Source organism: Primulina tabacum, chromosome 11 (genome assembly GCF_025594145.1).
Source record: "Primulina tabacum isolate GXHZ01 chromosome 11, ASM2559414v2, whole genome shotgun sequence".
In the NCBI taxonomy this organism is placed as follows: Eukaryota; Viridiplantae; Streptophyta; class Magnoliopsida; order Lamiales; family Gesneriaceae; genus Primulina; species Primulina tabacum.
The window spans coordinates 37,311,021-37,329,670 of record NC_134560.1 but is presented as its reverse complement, the minus strand read 5'-3'; the positions used below and the strand labels follow the sequence as shown (position 1 = coordinate 37,329,670).

General features: G+C 38.7%; 1 protein-coding gene across 1 annotated transcript; it reads left to right on the top strand.

Annotated features, from left to right (window-relative positions):
- Positions 1-218: 218 nt before the first annotated feature.
- On the top strand, positions 219-16,514 carry LOC142519506 (protein DETOXIFICATION 46, chloroplastic-like). The gene is made up of 14 exons (XM_075622541.1): positions 219-738; positions 1,037-1,131; positions 1,294-1,402; positions 1,492-1,547; positions 8,508-8,563; positions 13,962-14,100; positions 14,231-14,368; positions 14,446-14,514; positions 14,605-14,715; positions 14,992-15,120; positions 15,363-15,440; positions 15,704-15,775; positions 15,913-15,975; positions 16,062-16,514. Exons 1-14 carry the CDS (start codon positions 321-323, stop codon positions 16,161-16,163), a joined length of 1,635 nt encoding a protein of 544 aa, XP_075478656.1. The 5' UTR covers positions 219-320; the 3' UTR covers positions 16,164-16,514.
- The last annotated feature ends 2,136 nt before the right edge of the window (positions 16,515-18,650 follow it).

Here is an 18,650-nt window from a genome sequence, read left to right as displayed (position 1 = left end):
CCACTTGACTATTCAAAATATAAAAGCCGGTCAATAAAACATATTTGGATAAATGTGACATATTTTAATAAATGTGTAGTTAGTTTGACAACAAATGAAATCCTAATTGTCACAAATTTCAAATCAGCGACCGGTTTTTTGACAACTTTCGATCATTGCGAATCCGAGTTTTTTTTTATATATAATAAGATACTGTGATGATCCAAGAATTTATATATCACACAAGGACATTTTTCGCCAACGTTTCCCGATTCTCCCACGCTGCAGATTCTTTTTCGTCCATTTCCAACATAATTTGGCGCCACACTTTCTCTCTCTACATGAATATCGGAACCCTACCTCGCGACTCTTGCCACCCATTATTCCGCCCGCCTGACAAAGTATGGAAACGAAACTTCGTTTTACAGAGGAGCAATCTCCAGATTTTGAACAAGAAACCAAACATATTCGTGATCAGGAAGTGTTACTCATCAAATGAGGAGAGCATTGCTGAAGTTTCAGCTCGCGGAGATGCAAAGGGAGAAAGGGCGGATATGGTGGAGAAAATGTTGGAACTGGACGAGATTTCCGAGAAGAAAATCGAAGGATTCTCAGAGAATGAGAGTATGTGGAATCAGTTGATGGAAATCGTCAGGTTCTCTGGACCGGCGGTTGGACTTTGGATTTGTGGCCCGTTGATGAGTTTGATCGATACTGCTGTTATTGGTCAAGGCAGCTCCATCGAACTTGCTGCTTTAGGTACGCAAATTTCGGCTTCCTTGTTTGTGTTCGTTACTCCTCTGGTTCTGATGTTCATGTTTGCTTGCTAGCAGTTTTAAGTACTTTTTCTGATGAATTTGATGTTCTGGGGCTCTCTAATAATTACATTAGTTTTGTTGTCAAAGTCTGTTTTAATCAAGGCAGGGAAAATCTCTCAGCCTTTAAAAGTGGCGGCTGATTAACGTGCATTCAAATTTGGGGTGGATGATCTCAGCATACATATTGGGCGGTTTTTATCTTCGATTGAAGTTTCATGGTTGGTTTCTTGTGTCTGCAGGACCGGGGACGGTGTTTTGTGATTATACTTGCTATGTCTTCATGTTCCTTTCGATTGCTACTTCCAATTTGGTTGCTACATCTCTGGCTAAACAGGTCTGTCGATTGAATGAGGCTACTTATCAAATATTTTAGATTTTATGTTGTTTGAATATTGTGCACAATGCTTGAAATCAACTTTTTGTGCAATCTTCGCAAATGAAGATGAAAAGTTTACTTAACGCATGGTATATGTTCGATTGCAATTAAGTGGTGCAGGACAAACATGAGGTGCAGCATCAGATATCCAGCTTGCTTTTTATTGGATTGGCTAGTGGTTTCCTGATGCTTTTCTTTACAAGATGTTACGGTCAATTAGCGTTAACTGGTAAATGAAATTTGTTCCCTTGTAGCATTTTTCCTCCTTGTTTTACTGTGATTTTGCATTTCATTTGGCTGATGTACATAAATGTTCAGGGTTTGCTGGGGCAAATAATGCAGATATCATAAGCGCAGCAGATACTTACATTCAGGTATATTAATCTTGACCTTTTTGGTGATAAATAAGACCAAATATTTTGTTGATGCGCCTGAGTATCAAAAGAGTTTTTTATGCGATATTATTACATGTGTTCTGTATTTTTTTTGACTTTGAAGATTTGCTCCTTTTGGACTGAGACTTGTTAGATTAGTCGGTTTATTAGAGTTCCTGTTTATTATTCATTTTCTCTTTTTTTACTGTTTTTTTCTCCTTGATTTCCTCCCTGATTGTTAGGAGGTTTGTTGGCTGTTGAGTTTGTTCCTAGTTTAACGCTAGGTTTAAGTTTCTATCTGTTCTCTAATGTAATATATAAGCTAGGGCTGATGATTAATAAAGTAAGAGAATTTTATTCCTAAAACTTACATGGTATCAGAGCATGGTTTCTAACCTCTCATGGCGGCCAACAAAGGAATAAATTTTGGTTCGTGTGGGCTAACCTCTGAATCAGAGGTAACCTCTGGAAATTCTACCTCATCCTCTGTTCACGACATGACATCTACCTCGTTTCAAATTACTGTCCATCGTCTAAATGGGCAGAATTTCTTGGAGTGGTCACAGTCCGTAAAACTTGCAATTGATGGGCGTGGAAAACTGGGGTATCTAACTGGAGAGGCAGCGAAACCTGCTGAGACAGAGTCAACATACAAAACATGGAGATCAGAAAACTCTCTTGTGATGGCGTGGCTTCTCAACTCCATGGACATCTCAATCGCCAGACCACATATGTTCATGAAGACCTGCGAAAGACGTGTGGGACTCTGTAAAAGAGACATACTCAGACTCCGAGAATTCATCTCAGATATTCGAGTTGAAGGCAAAACTTTGGAATCTGAAACAGGGTGATCGTGAGGTAACCATTTACTACAATGAGATGGCGGCTTTGTGGCAGGAGCTGGATCAACACTACGATGATGTCTGAGCCAGCAAGGATGATTATGCGAGACAAAAGAAGAGAGAGGAGAATGATCGGGTATACATGTTTTTGGCTGGAATGAATCAAAATCTCGATGAAGTTAAAGGACGAATACTTGGAAGAAAACCACTTCCGTCGATCAGAGAAGTCTTCTCTGAAATTCGCCAAGAAGAGAGCAGGAAGAAGGTGATGCATAGCCAGGCTGAGAACAATATAGGCCCGGTGAGTGATAACTCAGCTTTGGTGTCTCGAGACTCGGACTCGACTCCGAATGCTGATAAGAAGAAGAAGCCCTGGTGTGACCACTGCCAGAAAGCCTGGCATACTCGAGAAACTTGCTGGAAGCTTCACGGAAAGCCACCCGGTTGGAAGAAACGGTCTGAGAAGGCACTACAAACGGTGACTGAGATTTCTCAAGGAACTCCAATCAACTCTGGACAGTTTCCATTCACTCAGGACCAAGTAGATCAACTTGTTAGGTTACTCCGAACCTCAAATCCAATCCCATCCTCCACCAACTATTCTGTCGCACAAAATGGTAAACCTCCTATTGTTTCTCTCATGTGTTCTAAACCCGAATGTACCTGGATCATAGATTCAGGTGCAACCGATCACACGACTGGTTCATCTTCTTTTTTCTCCACTTACAAACCGTGTGCAGGTAATAGAAGAGTTAGGATTGCAGATGGTTCCTTCAACCCGATTGCAGGAATAGGAGACATGAAACTCTCACCATCTATTACCCTTTCAAATGTCCTCCATGTTCCTAAATTGTCTTGTAACCTTATATCTATTAGCAAGCTAACTCAAGATCTTAAGTGTCAAGCTAAATTTTCAAACTCTCATTGTGTTTTTCAGGAGGTGGACTCGGGGAAGATGATTGGCAATGCTAGGGAATATGGTGGACTCTACTTCCTTGATGGGGAAATCGACTCTTGTAAAGTTGCTCAAGCATTCTCTGGTTTGGAGACTACCTCTATTGATCTGAATAATGAAGTCTATTTATGGCATTATCGTTTAGGACACCCAAGTTTCTTTTATATGCAAAAGTTGTTTCCAAAGTTGTTTCTAAATAAAAATCCTTCGTTGTTTAAATGTGAAATTTGTGCTCTAGCTAAACATCATAGATCTGTGTATCAACCAAAAATGTATCAACCTAGTAGACCCTTCTCACTAATCCATAGTGATGTTTGGGGTCCTTCTAGAGTTACAGGTCTTCTCGAAAAAAAATGGTTGTCACTTTCATAGATGATCACTCACGTGCTTGTTGGGTTTTTTTATTGAAAGAAAAATCTGAGGTTGAACCGATTTTTAAAACTTTCCACAACATGATTGTCAATCAATGTCAAACAAATATCCAAATGATAAGAAATGACAATGGAGGGGAATATTTTAAAGAGACTTTACACAAATATTTTAGGGAGCACGGTATCTTCAACATAGCTCATGCACTGATACTCCACAACAGAATGGTGTGACTGAGAGAAAAAATAGGCACATATTAGAAGTCACTAGAGCATTTATGTTCTCTAATCAAGTCCTGAAATATTTGTGGAGTGAAGCATTTCTAACAACAGTCTATTTAATTAATAGATTACCATCTAAAGTCCTCAATTTTAAAACTCCGCTGGGTATTCTCAAAGACATTTTTCCAAACTCGAAATTGTTATCTTCTTCTCTACCTCTGCGAATGTTTGGATGTACTGTTTTTGTGAGAAATCTTGATCGAAACATGAGTAAACTAGATCCTAGGGCTAAAAAATGTGTTTTTGTTGGCTACGGTTCCACTCAAAAAGGGTACAAATGTTTTGATCCAACGTCAAAAAAACTGTATATATCTTTTGATGTTTCTTTTTTTGAAGAAAAACCGTTTTTTGGGTCTCATCTTCAGGGGGAGATAAGGACTAGTGAAGATGATGGTTTAGGTTTTTTGTCGCCTAATTCGGTTTCTAACAATCAGGGTGATAAATCTAATTTTGGAATAAATGAAAATAATAAAAGTCCTAATATTTCTATTGAATTAACTTCCAAAAATAAGGAAACTATCCCTGGATTACATGAGGACTTGGTTGTTATACCAGCAAGTCCTAAAATTGTGGGAAACATTGACCACATAAATGTGGATCACTCAAAAATTTCGCATAATAAAGAATCTAGTCCTACTAGCCCGAGTATTCCTCAATCTTCACCAATTGATAAAGGTAGTACCCAAAGAGGAAAATTCTATGAGCAAGTCTACCAGAGAAGGGTTTCACATCAAGGAGGGAGAGACATCATATCTCAACTTGACCATGAGTCCAACTCAGAGTCATCTTCTGAAGGTAAGTTCCCTACCCCTCTGGATCTCCCAATTGCCCTACGAAAAGAAAGAAGATGATGTGCCAAATACCCTATATCAAACTTTGTCTCCTATTCTAGATTGTCTCCCCAATTCTCAATGTTTTCAGGTAATGTCTCTTCTGTCCATATTCCAAGAAATATTCAAGAAGCTTTAGAGTGTCCTGAGTGGAAGAAAGCTGTACACAAGGAACTTGGTGCACTTGAGAAAAATCAGACTTGGGTTCTTGAGAAGCTTCCTGTGGGGAAGTCAACCGTTGGGTGTAAATAGGTATTTACACCGAAATTTAATGTAGAGGGGATACTTGAAAGATACAAGGCACGCCTTGTGGCCAAGGGCTTCACACAAACATACAGCATCGATTATTCAGAGACCTTTGCACCTGTTGTGATGATGAATACTGTCCAGGTGCTGCTGTCCATTGCTGTAAATTTGGACTGGCCTCTTCAACAACTCGACGTGAAAAACGCCTTCCTAAATGAAGTGTTAGAAAAAGAAGTCTTCATGGATCCTCCTCCCGGATTTGAAGGTACATGTGGTAAGAAAGTTTGTAGGTTGAAAAAGGCTCTATACGGTCTCAAACAGTCTCCAAGAGCCTGGTTTGGAAGATTTACCCAATTTGTGTTGAAACAAGGCTATGTGCAGGGGCAATCCGATCACACTATGTTCACAAAGTTCTCGGGATCGAAAGTCTCGGTTTTGATTGTCTATGTGGATGACATTATTCTCACAGGTGATGATATTGAGGAGATGAGTTCGTTGAAGGAAAAACTATCAAAGGAATTCGAGATCAAAGATCTAGGTGGGCTTCGGTATTTTCTGGCTATGGAGTTTGCTCGGTCGAGCAATGGGCTGGCGGTTTCTCAGCGCAAATACATCATGGATTTGCTAGAAGAGACAGGCATGAGCGACTGTAAACCCGCTGAGACTCCAATAGATGCAAATAAAAAACTCGGGGAGACCACCACTTAGAATGCCGTAGATGTGCATCAGTATCAGAGACTCGTAGGTAAATTGATTTATCTATCTCACACTCGACCAGACATAGCATTCGCTGTGAGCCTAGTGAGTCAGTTTATGCACGCTCCCTCTAGAGACCATCTTGAAGCCGTTAACAGAATCCTAAGGTACCTAAAGGGGTGTCCAGGAACGGGCTTATGTTTCAAGAAGAGTGAGAGCAAGAAGTTGGAAGTTTATACAGATGCTGATTGGGCTGGGTCCATTACTGACAGGAAATCAACTTCGGGCTACCGTACTTTCTTGTGGGGGAACCTCGTCACATGGAGGAGTAAGAAACAGAACGTTGTAGCGCGTAGCAGTGCCGAGGCCGAGTTTAGAGCTATGGCTAATGGGATATGTGAGACTATTTGGGTTCAACGAGTGTTACAGGACCTGAGAATTGAGGCTGCTCTTCCGATTAGACTGTATTGTGACAATAAGGCAGCGATTAGCATAGCTCATAATCCGGTTCAGCACGATCGGACTAAACACATTGAAGTGGATCGACACTTCATAAAACAAAAGCTAGATACTGGTCTGTTTTGTACTCCATATGTTCTATCATCCGAGCAAGCTGCTGACATCTTCACCAAGGGATTATTTAGACCGATGTTTGAGAGTTGTATAAGCAAGTTGGGCATGATAGACATTTATGCACCAACTTGAGGGGGAGTGTTAGATTAGTCGGTTTATTAGAGTTCCTGTTTATTATTCCTTTTCTCTTTTTTACTGTTTTTTCTCCTTGATTTCCTCCCTGATTGTTAGGAGGTTTGTTGGCTGTTGAGTTTGTTCCTAGTTTAACGCTAGGTTTAAGTTTCTATTTGTTCTCTAATGTAATATATAAGCTAGGGCTGATGATTAATAAAGTAAGAGAATTTTATTCCTAAAACTTACAAGACTCAGTACTAGTTTGTGTTATGTAGGATGGGGGCATGGGTTCATGTAGTGATGATGTCATGAGTTGTGATACTGATATTAGCCTCTAAAATACGAAAAAAGCCAAATATTTCCCTTTTAATCAATTTCTAAGCATAAAAATGTAAGATTAATTTAATGTGTAGTTTCATTGTAGTTTTGGTGATGGAAGGGGTACCATGGAGAGCTACATTGTGAACAAATCAGGATGTAGAGTCCAGCACTGTCAAATTTCTTTGAGCTCTTTGTTTTACCCGTTAAAGTTCTTTTTTATGGTCACTTTAATTTCCATTGTAATTCAAGCAGCAGATTCTATTATAGAGTAATTCACAAATAAGTGTTATACAACCTTGGATATATGACCACATAGTGATGACTTAACTGATTAATATCTATAAAATGTTCGGTGATGTTTTGGGAGTTATGGAGGAATGCTTTATTTGGCAAAGGTTTGGGAAAATAAGTTGTGTATGTAGGTGTTTTGAAGGAGACTATTACAAATGTCCCACATCAAATATTAAAATTAATAAAGAATTGCTTATGAACCTATGATACCACCCATTAGTCAAGTCTTTTGGGATGAAACTTCTCTTGTGTTTGTAACATAATATTGGAGCTCTCATTGAGAGTTGGCGTGGCAGAAGAGGCGGATCTAGAAAAGGGTTACCATCGGATTAGTGTTGATAATTGCAAAAAAATATATAATATAAATTGGATTAAGTTGCATGATGCATGCATTGAATATTTAAAGATGTGAAAGCCGTCTAGAGTAGGCCACCGCAATATCGTCTTCTCAATGAGTCGATGATGTTTCAAATATACCACATCAAATAACTTTTAGTATATATGAGCTCGTGGTGTAATTTTGGGTGTACTTAAAATACCCTTCGTCTTATCAAACTACCATGTTTTTACTATATTATAACAATAGCATTTTTCTTTATATTTTATTTTATCTCTTACCATTTCAATTTTAAAAATTTATAACTTTTATTTTAAAATTTAAAAAACTTCTTCATTCATTATTTTTTTACGGAACACTATCCGCTAGTTAAAAACTAATAAAGAGTAGTTTGTAAACTCACGAGCTTATACCACTCATTAGACAAACTTTTTGGGATGAAACGCCTCTTGATTTATAACCTAACATTGGTGCTCTCATTGAGAGTCGTCATGGAGGAAAGGACGACCTAGAAAATGGTTACAATCAGATCAATTTCGATAAGTGAAAAAAAGACATTATAGATTTGAAAAGTGTGTGAAAGTCGTCTAGAGTAGGCCGTTGCGGATGACGGCATCTCAAGGGGTCGGCAATGTTACCTCTCAATTATTAAAAACTAATAAAGAGTAGCTTATAAACCCATGAGGTTGTACGACCCATTAGACAAGCTTTTAGAGATAAAACACTCTTGGGTTTATACCTAATAGAGACATTTTTATTTTTTTTTGTAAATGTCATGTAGTGTCAAAATTTATATCATAGTGGTACCACGCCATAATATAAAATTATGTTTAGAATTTTGATAATTTTGTGCTTCACTGCTTTGGATTAAAATTAAGTTGATAATAATAGAACTTGATTTAAAAGTAATGTAACGATCATGTTGGGAGATATGAAAAGGTGGGAAAAATATGTTTTGTGAATAGAGATTGAAAATGAATGATAATTTGTGTTTTTATTTTGGGAAGGTGAGTGAGGATGAAAACAAAACCAAACAAATGCATATAATTTTCTTTTTCTTTATTCATTTTCCCTTTTGTTGGTTTATAATCACTGTATTTTCCAGATTCGGGGATTAGCATGGCCAGCAGTTCTTATAGGATGGGTTGCGCAAAGTGCAAGGTCCACTACTACCCTTTATACATCTTTATTGTTGGATATGATATACATGTTCTTTACTCTATTTTTGTTCCTACTGGCCATCGTGGACTTTTTTGTGTCGGTATTTGGAGCTATTTAGGGCGCCTTTATTGTGTTCCTTTTTATTTGTAGAGGCAGTTATATTATGTTGTCCTTATTATTCATTGAATATGAAGATTTAAATTATCAGGAAATCTTCTACTACTTTTTTGATTAAACCAAGAGAATATATATACACAGAGATTGACAGGAAGGATAAAAGCTGACTCCTAAAGTTTAGCCCTAAATGATAGACCATAAAATTAGGAACTGCTAACTTACCTAGAATAAAATATACGCATGCTAAATATAGCCTAGATTACAAAGATACTAATCCCTAACTTCTAGTGATATAATCGACACTCCCCTCAAGTTGGGTAGTACATATCGTACATGCCCAAATTGTTACATATTTCATCAAAGTTAGGACCTAGAACGGCTTTAGTGAGAACATCTGCAAGTTGCTCTCGAGTAGGTGTGTAGAGAATCTGAACATCGGAGTTCTTGAGCTTCTCGGCAATGAAATGTCGGTCTATTTCGACGTGTTTTGTACGGTCATGATGAACCGGGTCTTTCGCCATGCTAATGGTAGCTTGGTTGTCACATCTGTGGGTTACTGATCCTTCCTGTTTTATTCCCAAATCTTCCAAGACACGACGTATCCATATTCCTTCACAAATAGCTAATGCTAGAGCCCTAAGTTCAGCTTCTGCACTGCTTCGGGAGACCACCGATTGTTTCTTGCTTCTCCAAGTTACAAGATTTCCCCATACAAATGAACAATACCCCGTTGTTGATCTTCGGTCCGTGTGGCTTCCAGCCCAATCCGCGTCGGAATACAATACAACACTTCTATCTTCGTGTTTCCCAAATAAGATTCCTTCACCCGGGCACTTCTTCAAGTATCGGAGAATTCGATATACGCCTTCCATGTGTTTCTGAGTGGGACAGTTCATGAATTGGCTCACATAACTCACTGCGAACCCGATGTCTGGCCGTGTATGAGACAAATAAATAAGCCTCCCTACGAGCCGTTGATACCTCCCTTTGTCGGACAAGATCTCTTCATCTTTTTTTCCACTTGGTTTGATAGCTTCCATGGGAGTACTTGCTGGTTTACAGCCAAGCATCCCTGTCTCACTGAGTAAATCCAAGACATGTTTGCGTTGTGACAAAACAATTCCCTTCTTTGACCTTGATACTTCGATACCCAAGAAGTACCGCAGCAACCCAAGGTCTTTCACCTCAAATGACTGAGCCAATGACCGTTTAATATTCACAATCGCCTCTTCATAGTCCCCGGTCAAGATAATGTCATCCACATAGACAATGAGGATGGCAACTCTATGATCGGTAGATCGTTTGACAAAGAGGGTGTGATCGGATTGACATTGCTGAAACCCTTGTTCCTTCCACAGTAGAGAACCTCCCGAACCATACCCTTGGTGATTGTTTCAGCCCATAAATCGATTTCAGCAACTTACACACCTTATTGCTACTCTCATTGACAGAAAGCCCGGTTGGAATATCCATGTAGACTTCTTCCTCCAATTCCCCATTAAGAAATGCATTCTTAATATCAAGTTGTTGCAGCTTCCAATCTAGATTCGCAGCCACGGACAAGAGAATTCGCACGGTGTTAAGTTTAGCTACAGGTGCGAATGTCTCCTGATAGTCGATTCCGTAGGATTGAGTAAATCCACGAGCCACTAGTCGGGCCTTTAACCGTTCAACACTTCCATCCGCCTTGCATTTAACGGTGAATAACCACTTACAACTCACGGTTTTCTTCCCGGGAGGTAAATCTGTGATAGTCCACGTGTCATTCTTTTCCATAGCCCTCAATTCTTCTTGAACCGCCTGAGTCCATCCCGGGTGCTTCAAAGCTTCTTGTATTGATCCCGGAATAGGTACCGTGTCAAGATTTGTGATGTAAGCCCTGTATTTCTGTGACAAACCACCATAGGAAACAAACCTCTGTATTGGATGATTAATGCAACTCCGGGTACCTTTTCGTAGAGCAATAGGTAACTCTTCGGACTCTTCGAGAGGTGGAAGTTCCGGTGTGTGTGGCTCCGTGCTTGGAATCGGAACCGAGTTTGATGACGGCTCAACAGTAGGATGTGTCAGTGGCTCACTTATTCTTGGAGTGGGTCTCGGCCGACGGGTGTATACTTGTATGTCTGGCTGGGGTTGTGGGGATTGGACCTGGTCATCAACAAGTGTAGGAGGTGGATTCGAGTCATTTTGTGGCATATTTGGTGTAGTAATGAGGAGAGAATCCCAAGACCAAGGTTGTACTTCCCTCGAGTTCTCCCCCTGAAGAACAGTTTTGGTGAAATAGGGAGTCTCTTCGAGAAAAGTAACATCCATAGTGTTAAAGATCTTTCTAGTCCTAGGACAAAAACACTTATACCCTTTCTTATTGGAAGAATAGCCGATAAAGACACACTTAGTGGATCGAGGATCGAGTTTGCTACGGTCGTGTGGATAGATGTGAACAAATGCGGAGCATCCGAAGATTTTTGTTGGTAAGTTGGAGGATAGGATGGCTGCATGGGGATAAGCTTTGATTAGGGTTTGATATGGCGTAGCAAACTTCAAGACTCGGGATGGCATCCTATTTATAAGGTAGGCAGCAGTCAACACCGCCTCACCCCATAAATATTTTGGGACACCAGTTGAAAACATAATGGATCGGGCAACTTCTAATAGGTGACGATTTTTTCGTTCGGCTATACCATTTTGTTGGGGTGTATTTACACATGAACTGATTTGAACTATCCCATGTTTAGAGAAATAGTCTCCTAGATTTAGGTTGAAATATTCCCTGGCATTGTCAGATTTTAGTACCCGGATTTTTGACATAAACTGAGTTTGAACCATGGCTTCGAATGCTAGAAAAACTTTTTCAAGTTCTGATTTTTCTTTCATGAGAAATACCCATGTGAGCCTAGTGTGGTCATCGATAAAAGTGACAAACCATTTGGCACCATTTATATTAGCTATCCTTGATGCTCCCCATATGTCACTATGGATTAAAGTGAAGGGTTGCGATGGATTGTAAGGAATGCTTCGATAAACTGAGCGTGTGTGCTTTGCAAGTTGACAAATTTCACAATGAAAATGTTGTGGTCTTTTATTCATAAACAATTGAGGGAATAACTTTTCAAGATAATAAAAACTTGGATGTCCTAGTCGATAGTGCCAACACATGACTTCAGTATCCTTATTGACTCTAGAAACTAAAACAGATTTTGAAACCTTGGATTTGATTGACTCATGATTAGGCTGACTAAGGGTGACATGGCTTGATGTGGATTCCGTTGGCGAGTTAAGCAAGTAGAGTCCTGAGCACACCCTAGCACTGCCAATCATCTTCCTCGATCCCAATTCCTGAAAAATGCACATATTTTGGAAAAATTCAGCGGAGCAATTATGATCAGATGTTAACTTATTTATTGATAACAAGTTGCAATCTAATTTCGGAACATGCAACACAGATTGTAGGGTGAGAGTTGAGGTTAGGCAGATTTTTCCAATCCCGGCAACTCGGGATTTAGAACCGTCAGCAATCCGCACGGTCACTTGGGTTTGGCTCGGTTGGTATTCTTGAAACAGGGACCGGTCTCCCGTCATATGGTCTGATGCTCCTGAGTCAATAATCCAATGACGAGATAGAGTATTCCAAGTAGACAAAGCATAATACTTGTTACCTTTATTTGCATGCAAACTGACAGGTTGGCTCGTGGTATCGTGGTGTGTTAGAGTGGTGGCTAATGCCTTCTGTAAGGCCTCGATCTGCTCCTTTGAGAATGAAGTGACTTCCGTGGAAGTGGCTGAATTTGCTCGGCTGTTTCGCTCATTGAACGATCTAGAAGGCTTCCAATCAGCAGGTTTCCCGTGAATCTTCCAACATGTGTCTTTTGTATGGCCTGGCTTGGCACAATGATCGCAGTATGGTCGAGTTTTGCGCTGAGAACGAGTATCCTGTTGGCTGGCAGGATGTGCACCGTATGATGCAAGTGCAGATCCTTCTACGCTGACCGAGCTATTCTGAGTGCCCATCATCACCCGCTTTCTACTCTCTTCCCTTCGAACCTCAGCAAATGCTTCTCTCAGGTTCAGGAATGGCTTTCCACCCATTATTCTGCCTCGGACTTCATCTAAGTCTTTGTTGAGACCTAGTAAGAACTTGAATGTCCTCTTCTGCTCCTGAATTTTGAGGAATCGCTGACTTTCCTCGGCACACTTCCATTCATGGCTTTCAAATGCATCGAGCTGCTGCCACTGTCGGACAAGGGCGTTGTAATATAGAGTGACTGGCTGATCTCCTTGCCGCAAGTCATATAGTACCGATTCTACAGCGAATAGCTCTGAGGTATTATCTGAGCTAGAGTATGTTTCCCTTGCGGCCTGCCACATCTCAAGGGCTGTTTCATATAACAGGAAATTCTCTCCAATTTCCACTGTCATAGAATTGATAAGACACGCCATAATCATGTGATTCTCGATGTTCCACTTCTTGAAGCCTGGATCCGTCTTCTCTGGGATGGCCGACTCGCTCATCAAGTACTCCTCCTTCCCTCTACCGCAAATAAACATTCTAACCGACTTAGACCACTGAAGATAATTGTGGCCATTTAATTTGTGGCTTGTGATGACAAGGGAATTGTTTTCGGTGGGGCTAGGGTTTAGAGTTTTTGATTTTGAGGTTTCGGTAGCCAGGCCATGTTTCACCATGGTTGAGGATGGCTACACGAGAATGAGGCTATAGGGGAGGAGATTGCGATTTGAGAGAGAAGAGCCGTAGCTCTGATACCATGAAGATTTAAATTATCAGGAAATCTTCTACTACTTTTTTGATTAAACCAAGAGAATATATATACACAGAGATTGGCAGGAAGGATAAAAGCTGACTCATAAAGTTTAGCCCTAATTGATAGACCATAAAATTAGGAACTGCTAACTTACCTAGAATAAAATATACGCATGCTAAATATAGCCTAGATTACAAAGATACTAATCCCTATGGCTGGTAGTGGATTATCCTTTAATCATTCTCCTGGTGATTTTATGTTCTAACTATAATAATTTTCCTACGATGACTTTGTACTTGGTGAAATAAACATTAAATAGAGGATCAGGTGTTGAGAGCCTTCAATTTGAATAGAAGAGCTGTACTTAGGTTGATATTGAATTTTTGAATCGATTTTGTATCTTCTAATCTACTCACTCGTTTGGAAAAGCTGTGGTGGAAAATCTATTTGATCAAACTTATTCCCTGATATTGACCAGTTCCTTGAATATGCTTGCCTTGGTCTCAATTCTTGGTTCACAGTTTGGGAATGAAAGATTCATGGGGACCATTGAAGGCTTTGGCTGTTGCAACTGTTGTAAATGGCGTAGGTGATATAGTTTTATGTAGATTCCTAGGATATGGTATCGCTGGAGCAGCATGGGCAACGATGGTGTCACAGGTTTGATGATCCAGCATTTGTTATCCTAAAAACTCGATGCAAAGGAAATAAAAACTATATAATTGATTTTCAATTTCATGTTGAATCACTTCTTTCTGTATATATTTCACACTTGTGGGTTGTGTTGTAGGTTGTCGCTGCTTATATGATGATCGAGGCTTTGAGCAAGAAAGGCTATAATGGATTTTCCATCTCTATTCCAAAACCTGACGAACTCCTTCAGATATTCATGCTCGCAGCACCAGTGTTCGTGACAATGACATCAAAGGTTTGTGGTGCCTTCGGTGATTCTGTGTTCCGCTTCATCTGCTCACTTATGATTTTTCTGTTTGTTTGACTTTTTAGGTGGCTTTTTACTCTCTACTTGTCTACTTTGCTACATCATTAGGTACACAAGCGGTTGCTGCTCATCAGGTTGGGCGTCATACTGTATTTTATAGTTCACCTCATAGTTGCAAATTTACAAAAACCAGCCGACCCTAATCAACTTTCTATTTTTTTTAGGTCATGATACAAGTATACTGTATGTGCACTGTATGGGGTGAACCACTTTCTCAAACAGCCCAGTCATTTATGCCCGAGCTTTTGTATGGAACCAATAGAAGTTTAGCAAAGGTTTGTGGTTCTGAAGATATAGACCTATCATCATCAGGTTAATTCTGTTGATTATTTTGATTGCTACAATATTGAAGAGCATTCAGCAAGTTGCTAGTGACAGGTATAGAAGTTTTTATTTTCAGAAATCAGAATGGGTGCTGCTCTTTGGCCTTTTTTCCCACAGTCCAGTCTATGTGAAATATTTGTAGTTAAACTCAAGCCATCTGCAATTTTTCTATTATTCTTGCTGTTCATTCTCTTACTTTACTTTCTAAAATTTTCCATGAAGAACAGGCTCGAACGTTACTTAAGTCACTGTTCATCATCGGCGTGGTAACTGGCGTGATATTGGGAATTATTGGGACGTTAGTTCCCTGGCTATTCCCTAAAATTTTTTCCTCAGATCCTGTGGTCATACAGGAGGTCAGATATTCTTTATTTATTCATTTCGTTTTTTTAATGGCGCTTGTTGCATAAAAAAACTAAATGCTGTTTCTGTTTGTTATGCTTTATGGTTATAACTCCACTTTATTGTGCTTAAGTGGCAATGAATGATTTCAGTCAAATCTCGATCCAGAATTGTTCTTAAGAAGCAATCACGCAGTCAATCTCCGTGAAAATGCTTTAGAAAACGTCACTTTTTTGTCTTATCTTCTCTGGTGCAGATGCACAAGGTATTGATCCCTTACTTCATTGCTCTATGCATCACACCCAGTACTCACAGCCTTGAAGGTACATTGTTGGTAAGTTGACTCTATTTTAACTTCTTCTTTTTAGTTTTTATATATTTTATCATGTGTGTACGGTATCCCAATGTGTCTTGTTCGCATAGGAAAACTTAAAATGCTGGAGGCTTTTTTTGTTAAAAAAATCAGAGATAAGAAAGCTGCTTTTATTTATTCTCTGAAGTTTTACGACGGAATAACTTAAAATGTGTTGAATATATATATTCAGGAGTTTTAGCCCTTTGTTATTTATCACTATAAGGTTTTTCCAAATTGCGTAGGCGGGGAGAGACTTGAAGTTCATCAGCATGTCTATGACTGGGATCTTTTGTTCAGGGACTCTTCTTCTTCTGGTATGTAGCAAGCTCTCCAGTGGCTTCTAGCAGTTCATACAAACTTTTCTTCGTCTGTTGCATTTATAGATTAGTCTTTTGTCCAGTTTACGGAGTTAATCAATCCATTGACCACATGGTTTATCTCATTTCATTAGATCGTACGCAATAGCGGCTACGGTTTGACGGGGTGTTGGTTCGCACTTGTGGCATTTCAATGGGTAAGTTTACAAGTTACAACCTGATTACATTCCAATTGCTCAAATATTGAAATCATATAATTGATATAATACCTGTTTCTGGGCAGTCTCGGTTTCTTATTGCCCTTCGAAGGCTCACCACACCAGAGGGTGTGCTTTATTCCGAGGATATGAGTCGATATCCACTTGGTGAGGTGAAAACTGCGTAAATTGGAAGTCAATAGCCCATTAGTTTGTAACTTTGTCAACTTGCACACTGGTTCATAAATTCTCGTTGATAAATGGTAAACAAATCATGTTTCCATCAAAATTCAATCTCAGTTCTTGAAGCATCCCGAAATTGCTGTAATTTAAATACTAGACTAAAAATATGAAGGTTGGTTGTAGTTCATAAATGGTTTATACTTTTCTTTGCTAGCTTTTGTAGTTAGTTGCTTAGCGCGCAGGAATTCGATTCTCATATGTGTAAAAAAAAATGGCGACTTGAGCCATGGCTCTCTCACTGTCACTTTTTAGCAAAAATGTGTGATATTCTATAACATGAAATTTTCTTCTCTGAACTATAGTAATCCGCAATTTCATCATAATTTTTGGACATTGGTTCTCAATGTGTGTGAATTCAACCTTGATAATTTCATGCGTTTCCAGGGTAAATTGATATCTGTTTGTCCTAGATTTCACTCCAGAATCGGAAACCCAAATTGAATGAGACCCTAAAAGTGGTTACTAAGTACCGACGCTGGGATAAATACCCTCGTGGATTCAATAGATATCATTGAATCAAATATGCGAGGTTCGTGTTTTAACTGTATAATTTTTTTTGGTACAATTGTGAAAATTAAATATATTATCGTAGGGTAGGTTAAATATACTATCGTATTTTTTCTATACATACATTGGCTAATATAAATTACAACACATTAATTCTTCGGTAAAAGAAAAAATCATGTCATGAGGTCAAGAGGTTTTTGCCAAAATAAACTTACAGACATACCAATATCTAGGCTTAGGCAAAAACTTATGTAAGACGATTTCACGGGTCGTATTTTGTGAGATGAATCTCTTATTTGGGTCATCCATGAAAAAATATTACTTTTTATGCTAAGAGTATTATTTTTTATTGTAAATATCGGTTAGGGTTGATTAATCTCACATATCAAGATTTGTGAGACCGTCTCACAAGATACCTACTTCTACGTTTATGGCAAGATTCAATTACCAATACGATATTGTATTGTGGTTAACATTGTTTGGTTTCAATTATGTAAAGTCAACTCAAGTGCCGTCACGAGGAGAGTACTGAGTGGTCGTTATTTGATATAGGAGTGCATACTGAATACAAAAATGTGGTTTAGAAATATTTGGTTTTTCTATATTGGGCTTTTACAACTTATGGTCCGGACGATTTTCCACTGATTGGGCTCATCGAACAAAGAATTGGCAACAAACATTTTATCGAACCCCAAAATGAAGTGGACCAAATTAGGAGACACTGAACTTCAATTTTTAATAATAACAAGTAACAGTGGAGCGTGTACGTCCGGTCGTTAACTCCTCGCGCGTTGCTCCAAATAACTGGGATCGTCGGTAAGGTCAAGAGGCAACTATATCTGCGTAAGAATGATCTCTTTCACAAAATGCACCTAAGATCAAATATTTTGAGCCGCTCCTCTACTGCTACATTCAAGTCTTCGATCGGCAGAGTAACATGCGTATACAAAGATTTTACGCATAAATTGGACAAAAAATTCGGAATTACCTAATTAAACTTTCTGCAAATACTCTAATTTTTCAAAATAAGTACAATGGAAGAAGACTAAAAAAAAAAAACATGAAAAACCGAAGTTGAGGGGAGTTTAATAATAGAAAATACTTCATTACGGCTTGTAAGAATAGTGGAGAAAGTGCACAATTTTTTGTTATCATTTTGACCCTTCAATATGTGACTTTCACAGTGATGTTTGGAGATATTTATGTACAATTACATTATCATATTAGATCAAAAAAGTTGGTTAGATGTCATCTTATTTTGTATAAAATAGTACAAGATAAAAATTATTATTCATTCAAGAGGTTGTTCCTACTCTATCCCTTTATTTTTGGTCCTTGACTTATGGAGAGTATTAAATTTTAAGTTAAAAACTTGTGTGAGACAGTCTCACGGGTCGTATTTTGTGATACATATATCTTATTTGGATCATCAATGAAAGAGTATTACTTTTTATGCTAAGAGTATTACTTTTTATTATGAATATCGGCAGGGTTGACCCGTCTCACAAATAAAGATTCGTGAGACCTTCTCACACAACACCTACTCAAATTTTAAAGAGCTAAATTGATGTCTCTTTTCAAAAAAATGGCCATCATATAAAATACTCCTTGATGAACTTGGAAGACTTTTTATATTCGAATCCCTACGTCACAAATGGAGTGTAAAAAAGGAACTCCTTGGAAGCGCACGCTCGTTGAGGCAAAAGGGTAATAAATTCAGCCCCCAGCCTTACTATATTATTGACTGTGACCACTTCACACTATTGAGAAAATTGTTTGATTTTTCACGAGAATTTGTACAAAAACTATGAACTTCATATTTTGTACTTCTATGGTTCACTAAAAAAAATAGCTGCGCGTTTTCTAAAACTTAGTTAATATGAGTATATTAATAAGAAAACAAGAAAAAATACTAATGAATATAG

What these genes read in the sequence shown, in the direction of transcription:
- LOC142519506 (XM_075622541.1), top strand. Translation starts at nt 321, where the DNA reads ATGAATATCGGAACCCTACCTCGCGACTCTTGCCACCCATTATTCCGC. An exon ending in CCAATAGAAGTTTAGCAAAG is followed by an intron (nt 14,716 to 14,991) that starts GTTTGTGGTTCT and finishes CATGAAGAACAG; the next exon opens with GCTCGAACGTTACTTAAGTC. An exon ending in GCCTTGAAGGTACATTGTTG is followed by an intron (nt 15,441 to 15,703) that starts GTAAGTTGACTC and finishes CAAATTGCGTAG; the next exon opens with GCGGGGAGAGACTTGAAGTT.